General features: G+C 41.3%; 1 protein-coding gene across 8 annotated transcripts in view; it reads right to left on the bottom strand.

The window, feature by feature from the left end:
• rasal2 (RAS protein activator like 2) overlaps positions 1-12,041 on the bottom strand; it is an 87,252-nt gene that overhangs the window by 23,881 nt on the left and 51,330 nt on the right. For all 8 annotated transcript variants that reach the window (XM_053627994.1, XM_053627992.1, XM_053627993.1 and 5 more), the window contains 5 exons: positions 7,007-7,119; positions 2,306-2,459; positions 1,892-1,990; positions 1,111-1,665; positions 852-996 (listed from right to left, as the gene is read on the bottom strand). In XM_053627994.1, the coding sequence (XP_053483969.1) occupies positions 852-996; positions 1,111-1,665; positions 1,892-1,990; positions 2,306-2,459; positions 7,007-7,119 (1,066 nt within the window). The remainder of the gene's footprint in view (positions 1-851; positions 997-1,110; positions 1,666-1,891; positions 1,991-2,305; positions 2,460-7,006; positions 7,120-12,041) is intronic.

The raw sequence follows: 12,041 nt of genomic DNA, 5'->3' as shown, positions 1-12,041 counted from the left end.
ACTGGAGACTCTACCACCAACATGCCAAATTAGATTCGCCAAACACACATCCTGATGACCCCCATGCCTTTTGGGATTATTTTCTGTGGACTGAGGAGTCAAAACTTGGCCTTTTTGGAAGACATGAGTAAATACATTGTTTTCTGTTTCCTCATGTTCTTCTCATCTTATATTACATTTTTTAATTACATTTGGCCAATGGCATCGATGGGCATGTCTCTGCCACAAGTCTAGTCTTTCTTGTTATGAATTTATATGCTAGAAATATCCTTAAAATACTTTAGATCTGAAGAAAAACTGTTTCAGACATTTGACCTTGACCCTGTTTGGATAAGTATGTAAATACAATCAGTTTATCTGCTGGTTACAGTGATAAATAATAACTTCATATGAATCCTATAATCATTCAACTACTCGTTCTTGAGATATCACACTAATGATCGTCTCAGACGGATGGACGGACAACCCAAAAACATAATGCCAAACTGTAATAAATCTTCTAACAGCATTCATAATCAGTAAATCGAAATCATGATCTGTAATTTTAATGTCATTCATAGAAAGGATTTAATTACAATCCCAATACTGCCATCTTATGTGTCTTTAGCCTAACTGCACTCTACATACATCGCTCAAAGAGTAGTTACTGAGAATCCGTTTAGAAGGAAAATTTGCTCAGTTTATTTGAGCTACACAGGAGAATGTGTGTTAAGACTAAAAGTCTTACAGTGACAAACCTCTGGCAGCTTTTCACTAAACATTGGCAGCATTTGTACTTTGTACAGGGTTGACAATATATAAATAAATTTAAACAGCAAATACAAATGTTAACATGCGCACATGTTCCTTACCTAGGGCATCATGCAAATACTTCTGACCCACAAGTTTGAGATACTCTTCTATGGCTTTGGTGGCCAGCGTGTTCTCCCGGAAGATCAACACGTCATGATCTGCACACCGATCCACCTCAGACATGACCAGGTCTGTAAGAAAGTCCTGAGGAAAAGTGACAAGTCATTATAAATTGAAGACAAACACACTAGATAAAAGGAATGGTCACGTGACTAACCTTGTTAGAAAAAATAAGTATTGACAATGAAGGCCATTCACCTTTGCCCGGCCAGTGCTCTGCAGTATGTGCACGAGCGCGCTGGCCATCTCCTCCTTATTCTTCACGCTGATTACAGGCTCAAGCACTGAACACAGCATAGTGTAGTTGTTGGTGATGAACTCTGCAAATTCCTTGTACAGCTCCATGGGAAGGATTGCGACACTCTGAAAGCGGCACTTGATACGGATGGAGGGGCCTCCGCCTTTCGCCTTGCTGCTGGTGGGTGTGCTCACTGGGTACCACTTCTCCACAAACTGGCGCCCACTCACGGCCTGCACCGGGATGTTCACCAGTCCAACGTAGTTGCTCTTGTCTTTTTTCTTTTTCTTGTCGGCGTCACGGTACACGTGCACGGTGATGCTACTGATGGCAGGCAGACCACCGAACTCAAAGTGCTCACCCCAGAACAGGCAATCTGAGCGCACCTTGCTGGTGGTGCGTGCGTACAGTACATCATCAAGGCACAGCTCGCAAAAGTATCTCTTCTTGGGTGGCAAGTCTTTGGCCTCAATGATCCACAGGCGCAGCACATTCTCTGCACGCCGGCAGTTGTCCTAAAGATGATTGACGCACAATTTATCTTTCAGGAAGCTTTTAAAACACAAGATAGCTTGACCTGCTTCTGTTTTGCCAACATCAGGAGAAACTAGCACACCATTTTTTTTTTTTACTTTAACAGTAAGCGACAGAAACCCATGGCGCAGAATGCAGAGATAAGAACTATACTGAGTTTTATCAGCTAAAAACAAACTGGAATTAAAAAAGGAAAGAAGATAGGACCTTATTTGGTTGCACAGTCCTCCTGATGTTCTCCATCCATTTGTCTCTCTCAGAAGCTGAGGAGCAGCTGAAGCACTTACTGCCCCCTGAATATGTCACCTACAGAAAGGAGGACAAAAAAAGAGACTTCATAGTCAAAAATGAAGCATTAAGATAAGAATCAAGTGTAATCCATATGTCTGAAATGAGTCATGCCACATGACGTGGACTAGAGATAACCAACATCACTGTAACGTACTGTTAGAATCACTTCAACAAAATAAGAGGATATTATCGTAAATTAGACTTTCATGTGTTTCATAGCTTATATGAAACCCAATCATATAAAAACGTGAATAGTACACATGATAATATATAATATAATATTATATATGATAATATAGAAATAATGTCAGGAAATCCCTCAGACTGTACCTCGAAACAGAACTCCTGTCCCAGCACGCTGCTGTGAAGCGGTTTAATGTACACATCCTCCTCCATGCTGAGGTCTAGTGCCTCCACAGCACTGCTCGGACTGAGCAAAGACTCGTGTGAACAGGACTCTTTCAGCTTGGGCAGGCCTCGTGACCTATAGTCATTACAAACGTCTTCAGCTAATTTGTTTAAAATCAACCATATTCAAACATCAGTGAACAGGCTGGAACAATTAACTGAATCCTTTCACCCAACTCTCATATCTTATCCTGCTTCCTGTCCCTGTAAACAGTCATGAGACAGGGTGAAAAGGAAAACATGGTTAATTACACAATCCAATTTTATCCAAAGGGTTTAGCTTTTTCTTCAGCTACTAAACAATAAATGAGAATGCTTGACGGGAGCAAACTCTGTAGACTGTAAGAGGAAGAAGTCAGTCCTCAGAGACGAACACAAATGTTCCCGACATACCTAATCTTTAAACGTTCTCAAATGCTCAAGCATTCTCCTTATTTCATCAAACATTAGTCACCCAGCTGGAAATTCAGTAATACGGATGGACCTTGCTGTTTTCCAGGAAGAGAAAGCTAATACCTACGAAAAGCAACTAAAGATCCACTTGAGGGAGTCTCCCCAGAGCATATCAGTGGCTCATATCATCTGCGGAATCCACAATCTTCTTTACGAAAATAAATGCCTTTCAGCTGGCCGCTCCATATCGGTTGGAACCTGCAGCGCAATAAAGGTGCGGCAGTAGGTGACTAGGCTTCAGCATTCGGCTGATAAACAAGGGAAACACTTCTGAAGCCCAGGAGAGTGTCACTATGGGGATGTGCCTAAGAGGAGTGGTGGCCAAGGAGCCTGGAATGAGTTGTATGCACAAACATCTCAAACAATACTGTCACGCACACACACACACACACTTATACCTGCACCGGTGCCAGCTGCTGTTGTGCACATTCAAACCTCACCATTTATTAAAGAAGTGCCTCCACCTCAAACAAAACATGCCATACAATAGTAACATCAGCGACTGTCAAAAGGAATGACCTATTAGTGATCTCAGCGCTAAGCAACATGATGTTCATGAATACACAGAGGTGTGAGAGATTCCGTCTGCTTCACCTAGACTCTTTAAAAAAAATCTCTCGGTCTGAATCACCACTCTGGTATTTCCTGCAATAAAGACTTGAATGAACTTTATGATGTTTGTAAACAAAGTACCCAGAGATTTCCTGTGTCATTAGTTATTGGTTGCCTCATTTTCTACGGCTGTAACAAATCTAAACAGCTCAATAGATGTCCTCACGACAGCGTATTTCCACAGAACTGCACACAGAGCTGTTTCATATTGTTTATGAATACAATCAGAATGAAGTGGCCTTTTATGGTTTCAGGAAAGATAATCTCACGAAGAGAGCTAAATTATAGATTCATCAGCATAACGTCAGCAGTATTCCTACACTGCTCACCCAATTTGGATGGAAATACAAATTAAAGCTGAAAGTCTGCATTTCATCATATTTATGATTTAATTTCCACTCCAATATGCTGGGGCAGACCGCTAAAATACCACCACAAATGTCCAAATATTTATGGACATGGCTGTAACACCAAGTTTAGGTATATTAGAATGGGGTCTTGTTCTGCTTCTTTTGAAGTCTCTAAATAAAAATGAATTATTTTGATGTCAGAATTATTTAAATCTAAAAAAAATAATAAATCTTTTCAGTCTAAATTAGGACTAGTATTTCATTTTCATTTCAAGCAATCACTCTAAATATGTTAAACAGAGTATATCTCTGGTTTATTTGAAATCCACCTGTGTCTAATTGTACGGCTGTAAAAAAAAAAAAAAAAACAACCACTGACAGGTAAAACAGCAGATCAAATTAGTCTTGCTGTCATGAGGAAAAAAGAAGGGGAAAGGCTGGGGAACGTTATAAAGAGATCAGCAAAGCTGATGAAATCCACTATTACAAAGTGGAAAAACCCACACTAGTGAGATCAGGCAATTCTTCCAAACTGAGCACCCAGGCAAGAAGGGAAATTGGGAGAGAAGAGTCCAAGAGGCCAGCTGCGCTACTGAAGGAGCTACAGGGCTCACTGGATGAAATAGGAGAACCTATGCAGACATAATGAATATCACCAGCTCTGTACAGATCTGGCCTCTGTGAGAGAGTGGCCAGAAAGAAACCACTTCTGAGAAAGGCTAACACAAAGCATGCTGGGAGTTTGCTAGAAGGCATGTGACAAAATCTGAGATCTTTTGGACAGAGGTTTCGAGTCATTTGGTCTAAGAGCAAAGCGTTATATTTGGAGCAGACCAAATACAGGCAACACTCAGGTAACACTATTCCTCCTACCATCAAGCATGCTGGTGGTAGCATCATGCGCTGGGTTGCTTTTTAGCAGAAGGAACTGGAAATCTTGTCGTCATCAAGGGCAACACAGAGGGAGCCAAACACAAGCAAATTCTTCAGAGGCACCTGTTCCCGTAAGCCAGAAATCTGTGTCCCGGGTCAAAATTACATCTCAACAGGACAATGAGCCAAATCACAAAACAAAAACAAAGGAAGGGCTTGAAGAAAAGAAGGCGTTTGTTTTTGAATTGTTGAGTCAAATGCCAGACTGAAATCCAATTGAAAATCTGTGTCATGAACTGAAAACTGCTGTCCACCAACGATCTCCATCCAATCTGGAGCTGGAGAAATTTTGCAGTAAGGAATGGAAGAAAATGTCCAAATCAAAATATGCAAAGCTGAGCGAAATATGAGAACTCTGTATTCAAAGATACACAATATGCCCAAAAGTATGTGGACGACTTACTGTCATACCCATATGTATTTGTTGAACATCCCATTCCAAATTTGGTCTGCCCTTTGCTGCTATAGATTAGATTATGGAGAGTGGCTGTGGTGATTTGTGCTCATTGGATTTTGGAAATTGGATTTTGTCCAAATAGTACAGAATAACTATAATTATTAACACATAATAATTTGCCTAATCTATGACAGTTAGTGATATCATGATTAGGCCCATCACAGAAACCATAATACCGTAAAATTGATGGTTATTACACTATTTAATATTAATTCTGGAAAACCACCAGCGTGGTGAGGTTTTTTATTGATATTTCTACTACCAGAATTTTTCAATAGTTCACACAATAATAATGCCTTTATGGACCATTTCAAAATGGACCTGGTAGAGAACTGTATCCCACAGATACAACATTTCAACGCATTTGGATCAATGGCAGATTTTAAGTTCATTCCTGTAGTTTTCTACAAATGATTATTGGAGAGAAAAAATCCATCATGCAGACATTATGGGTTCTTGAGACCTTTGTGTTCCCCATGAGCAACAAGGCACACATACCAACTTTCAGACGTTTTGGCCTGACAGGGTAGAAATGCCATCGTTTTGAACGTGTCACCTTTGAGTCATGGCCTGTATCGCTCCTATACTCTGTTCATGCCCATGCTTTCTGAGAAGTGTAAGTCTGGACTCTAGTTTAGATGGTGGCACAGTAGAACAAAATTGACAAAATTGACCAATCTTCATGGTTCTGGAGAAGACGACTTACTATTTCTGTTAGCATTAGCTGTGGCCAAATCAGACATAGAATATCTGCTTATAGACGGTCTCTTGCCAGAGAGCCATGGATACGTGTGCATGTAAAGGGCCTGAGGAGTCAGTGAGAATTTTGGCGTGCACGCGGATTGTGACGGAACGGAGACATCCAGTGGCAGAGTGCACTAGCGTTTAGCCGAACATGCATATTTCAGATATTCACAATAAATCTATTTTTCTTACATTCACCCATTTCTCAGATTTGTTACTCAACATTGTCAAGAATCTTCATATGAACTGGTGATCATCAGGAGGAAACCTATTGTTATTTTGTAACTGTTAGTCTTCTTCTTCTCTTCTTCTTCTTATTCTCCTTATCTCCCTAAAATGCCCAATAACTCAAGATCTGAATGGTAAAAAGTTTTGAAATTTGGCACATTGATACTACAGGCCACGAGTAACTCACACTACGTGAGCATATACGTGGCACTACAAGCCACGGCCAAAGTCTACGTGATTTTCCCTCTGCCCCACAAGTCCAAAATGTCTGAAAATTGGTATACATGCCTTATTTCTCATGGGGAACAAAAAAGCCATTGGGACCCATAAAGTCTGCCATGATTTAAATTTTCCACGACAGATGACATCTTAAACTGATGCAGATTATCAATGTGGCAGTAAAGAACTGGAGTGACAAGACTCATGCACAAAAACTACAAAAGTCAAGTTTTCAAGATCAACTCTTTGTAATAGTTGGAGTCTTCTGGAGTAGTTTTCCAGTCACAGTATCTCCAGGATCATCCAGTCTGAAGAATTACAAAAGACCGTACTGTTCTGCGTACCAACCAACCGAACCAATAAAGCACACCGGTTTTCATGCAGGAACTCACTCAAAATACAACTTTCGCAACAGGTGAAAGGTCTGCAGTTAAATTCCCTTCACTAACAGAGTATAATGTAATAAACGAATTTTAAAAGACCGATCCCTTTTCAGGTCTAATGTCAGAAACCGCTTTGACATGGCTGTTTTAAAGTAGGTTTTGCTTAAATGCAGAGTGTGACATAGAACCGGAGTGATCATAAACAAACCGTCACTTTGAACAGTGGACAAAGAAAATGTCGCACCTGTCGTTCTCAGGAGCCCGCAGTGATGGTAGCCTGAAGCTTGGGTTCCGCTCCAGTTTGGTCTGGCTCTTTGTCCTCTTGATTGACCCTTTCAGTCGCTTACTGAAAAACCCCTGAGAGAGAGAGAGAGAGAGAGAGAGAGAGAGAGAGAGAGAGAGAGAGAGAGAGAGAGAGAGGGGTAAAAGGTGACAAGTCTGCTATTGTAGTACACTATCAATGTCTACATACAGTAGGTAAACTATTGGCTCTGAGTATGTGTCCACTTTGCTGTGTACAGAGACAGAAAAAAGTGTTTCAGCCTTTCATTTACAAACAAATAATGCATAAACAGTGCTGAGAAAAGGTTCCTATTACCGACACACATAAGACCTTTCAACAAACTAGAACAAGACTAGCCTAATCCAGGCTAATAAAACTGTCAACCTGGTCTTTCGGTGCACCTTAACTTGCAAATCACCCAAGAATGTGAGACTTGCTCAACGCCTCATGGAAAAAAACTAAAAAAAATTAATCAGTAACAGAGTATGATAGTTCAAACAGCAATGTGCAGGTCTGACAAATGAGGACGTGTGTCAGTGTCAGTGTGCCTCATGACGTGTGGGTTAAAACTTCACATACCTTGAGGATTATTTGGGGATGTGGGGACAGAGCGAGCTCAGTCTGTCTGAACAACTGAAGAACAATGTTCAACCTTGTCATCTGTCTAAACTTCACATCATGATCACTGTGATCATAACTTAAAAAAAAAAAAGCCCCCAAAAACCGCCCACTGAGATCTGAAGCAATATCTGGCACACTTCCTGATGATTAAACCAAACATGCCAGCCAAAAAGTGACGTGCTTGAAGAACGACGGACCACTAAGTGAATTTGCAGAATGAGAATCACCGCAAAACTGCTGAAACAGTCATCATCAAACTGCACTTATAAGGCTGGTTTATATTCTTCGATTTCATGCTGATTCAAGATGGCGCTGTGCTAGTGGCAGCTGATTACTGCAGCTCCTGTCTCCAGAGATATTGTATCTTACTTACATTACCTATATGAGGTTTTTGGAAGTGGAGTGGTATGACACTCCGCTCTATACGTGTGCGTGTCGCTCAGTCGCTCACAGCACTTTAAAACGTCCCGCTCCAACATGAAATTTCTCTGTAGTTGACTTGTTTCTGTTTGTAATACATTGCTTGAATAAATGCCTCAGTTAAAGCAGTAAACGATCATAATGAAGATATTTGTGGGTGACATTCTGTTACAGGCTGTGCCTTTTATTAATTGAGCTAGCGTTGGGCAGAATTGAGAGCAGTCAGCCAATAAGAAACGAGTATTTCAACGTGTTTTCCTGTAAACCCTGCCTGATTGGTCACTGAAGATAAAATGCAACAGTTCGTTCACAAAACTACAACACTGCCGTCTTCTTTTACTGACGTTTAGTTACGTAGTGACAAACTGCTCCAAGTGGAGAATTAATCGGCGCTACGACATCTAATGCCCGGGCCAGGTTACGCAGAGTATTTATGCATAATTTTTTATGGATGCACAAAAAAGCACTAATAATTAAACTACAGTCCTAAATTAATAATAAAATCTCACCTTACGCTTTCTGTTACTCACTGCCTTTAGGCATATTGTTTTACTCATGTTTAACTCATGATCGTACCGTTGTACTTAGACATTACAGATATTACTAATGCTACAGTGCTCACCACATCTACATTGTGAGTGTGGAGCAATGCAGCTTCGTTACTAAAAGATTGCTCCTGTATAGTAAACAACGGAAGTTACACTGCAAGTGCGCAAATACAGCATATAATGGACAATAAACTTGAATTAAACTAAACCTTTCAAGCAACTCGCACCAATTTCTCCAAGCCCTTGCAGACTGTGGAGCATTTTGGATATCAACACAAGTTTGTGCACGTGCATCACTGTTGTGTTTCCATGCTACACAAGCTCCGCGTTGTAAAGTTTCCCGACGTTTAATATAAAACGCACCATCCTTGAATTAGAGGAATTGGAGGTCGCACGCTTTTTTCCGCTGTCATTTGAAGATTACACTGCTCTGACAGTATTTGTCTGATAGTGACTGGGGTCATATTGGGAATAAAAGGTAACGCTGATATAAACAGTAAACTGGAGAAATTCACTGTCGTTGACTCTGGGTATTCTGCTAAAGCTAACGTCACTACGTGCATTTGACACTGCCTTCGACTGGGAAACGGCTTATACTTCCGGTTAGCGCTCGTGTTCCATTTGAGACGATACTACCCTTCTGAAATGCATACATTAGACGGTAGAGTATGTAGTGCATAGTACAAGTGTAAAGTACATCACTTGGGGAAACAACTTTGGTCTGTACTCTCTGATGTGCGTTTTTGGAACAGAAGTAACACACTGAGTAAACGCACCCTGTACATTTACAGACCGACTAATCGATAACGAGATTCATCGACAACAGTTTTCAGGATTGATTATTATCGATTCATTGTTGCAGCTCTAATTTGATATTTGTTATATTATTTCCAACACTATTGCTCAACCAGCATATCACAAAGTACATTCTGGATTGAGCGAGCAGTGCTGAGTGGTCTGAGCAAGCCAACTGGAATCTTAAGAAAGGATCATTCTCTGCTCCAGTGGAATAACCAGCGCTCACATGCTCTGCTTCATATATATCCTCGATCAGCTGCACCAAAGATCTGAGATGCACTCCGGAATGCGGTCCAACATTCCTGAAGAACTGCTGTGTCTGTACAGATGATACGGAGCTGGAAACAAAACAAAGGCAAAGAGACGGCGCTACAAGCCCTTCATTCCCTCCATCATCATGGGAAATGTTACTGGCAATAAGATGGACGAGCTCAACATACTGAGCGGGCCCCAGAGGGAGTATCGGGAATGCAGTGTGCTTAGTTTCACTGAGACTCGAATGCTTCTATTTGTTTTCAGACAGTAAGGGCGGACAGAGACGCTGAACTGAGTGCTAAGAGGAAAGGTGTAGGGGTCGCACTGTTTGTAAACAACAGATGGTGTAACCAGGGACATGTTACTGTTGGTTTACCTCCATATTATCTGCCAAGGGAACTCCCGGTTGCCGTTGTGGTTATTGTTTACATCCCACTTGCAGATGACGCAGAAGCGGTGTTTGACGTCATACACTCGGCTATTGCGACATGAGTGTATGGAGTGACTCCAAACTTGCCATCTAAACTCTTTCATTGTCATTTCTGGGGATTTTAAATCATGTGTCACTGTCCACTACATTAAAATAACAGCAGTTTGTCAACTGTGTTACCAGAAATGACAGAACACTGGATCTCCTGTACGCAAGTGTGAAGGGGCATACACTTCCTCTGCTCTGCCCCCACTGGGAACCAGCACACTGACCACATCCTGGTTCTACTGACACCCACATACTGCTCTGTTGTCTTAAGGCAGTCTGTTACAAAGAAGGCCATAAGAAGATGGTCACAAGAGGCAGAGGAGGATCTGCTCTGAGACCACGGTCTGGGAAGCGGTACGTGACCCGGCTGGGGAAGACATCAACAATATGACAGAGTGCATAACGGACTACATCGATTTCTGCACGAACACTATAGTTCCAGTGAGGTGTTTTCCTAATAACAAACCCTGGATCCTCAAGGACCTTAAGGAACTACCAAAAAAACAAAAAAAAAACAAGCAGGCTTTCATGAAGAAGGACAAGGAACAGATGAGCAGGGTGCAGAAGGTGAGACTGAGGGAGAACTTAAACGCCTACGGAAGGAAGCTGGAGGGTAGGCTTTAATCAGAACAATGCAAAGGAGGTGTGGGCTGGCAGGAAGCAGAGCACCAGCTTGAAAGCAAAACATCCACCTGTGGGGTGCAATCTAGAAAACGCTAATGAGCTGAATTTGTTCTTCAGTAGGTTCAGCATGATGCCTTCCCCCACCATCTCCTCCACTCAACACCACTCTACCCCAACTTCCCCCAGGATCAATCACCTTTTCCCTCCTGGTCATCCACACCACAGCCTTCTCTAGAGAACTCACAACTCTACCTTCCCCAATTACCTCCCATTACCTATGGCACTAATATATTATATATATATATATATATATATATATATATATACACATACACACACACACACATCCAAAACATCCCTGTTCACCTGTTTTTCACTGTAAAATGTTCAGCAATTTCACACACAACAATGTTAAACACACAGAGTAGCTCTGTTAAAACTCAGTGTGATTGTTGTCATGAGCTGCAATTCAAAATAAAAAAAACAAAACTATAACCTTACATTCAAAAGTCTTTACTAATCGAAAAAAAATCAGAAGACTGGTCTGTCAGACAGATCGTTCAGTAGGATATCGGTAAAAGGAAAACCAGTTAGCGTTAGCACTTAATACCTGTCCAGAACAGTACGTGGGTATGCAATTCTGAGACAATTGTTTGTTTAGTCATTCGCAGACGCTGCAGCACACGGCTACACTTCTCCCATTATTTACAATGATAAAACGCCACATAGAGGCATAGCATTAGTTTCACTCCAATCGACTGCTGGATATATATATGGCAGCCATCTTGTGTATGCATACACGTAAATAAAAGCAAGTATTGTTAAGTGCCTTTACTGTTCACTGTTAACACCAGGCTATGAAATCTGTGCATGAACGACTCATTAAATCACTGCAGAGCTTCAGTGAAAGCAATCAAGTCACTCGGTGAGAGTGGGCACACAGAGGAGTAAAGCAGAGAGTATCAGAGAGGAACACGTCAGTAGAAAGGACAGAATGAAGGAAAAAACTAACAAAAGAAATATCTGACAGTCAGGCCTTGACTGACTCACCTCTTTAACACTTCACACTGATGAGGAGTGCTGAGCAGAACAATCACAAACACTAAGAACAAATTCCATTACGCTGATTAGAGCTCTAGCTTCTTGTGCACCTTATTTCCTAATGACTTCCATCTCATGCTGGTGTTTCTGTGTCTTGAAGGTCTGCCTGGTTATAGATTATGAATTTATTTATGATGATCAGGTTTGACCA

The sequence above is a fragment of the Ictalurus furcatus genome, chromosome 7, assembly GCF_023375685.1.
Source record: "Ictalurus furcatus strain D&B chromosome 7, Billie_1.0, whole genome shotgun sequence".
Lineage (NCBI taxonomy): Eukaryota > Metazoa > Chordata > Actinopteri > Siluriformes > Ictaluridae > Ictalurus > Ictalurus furcatus.
Note: the sequence above shows the minus strand (reverse complement) of the source record. Positions and strands in the feature narration are given on the sequence as shown.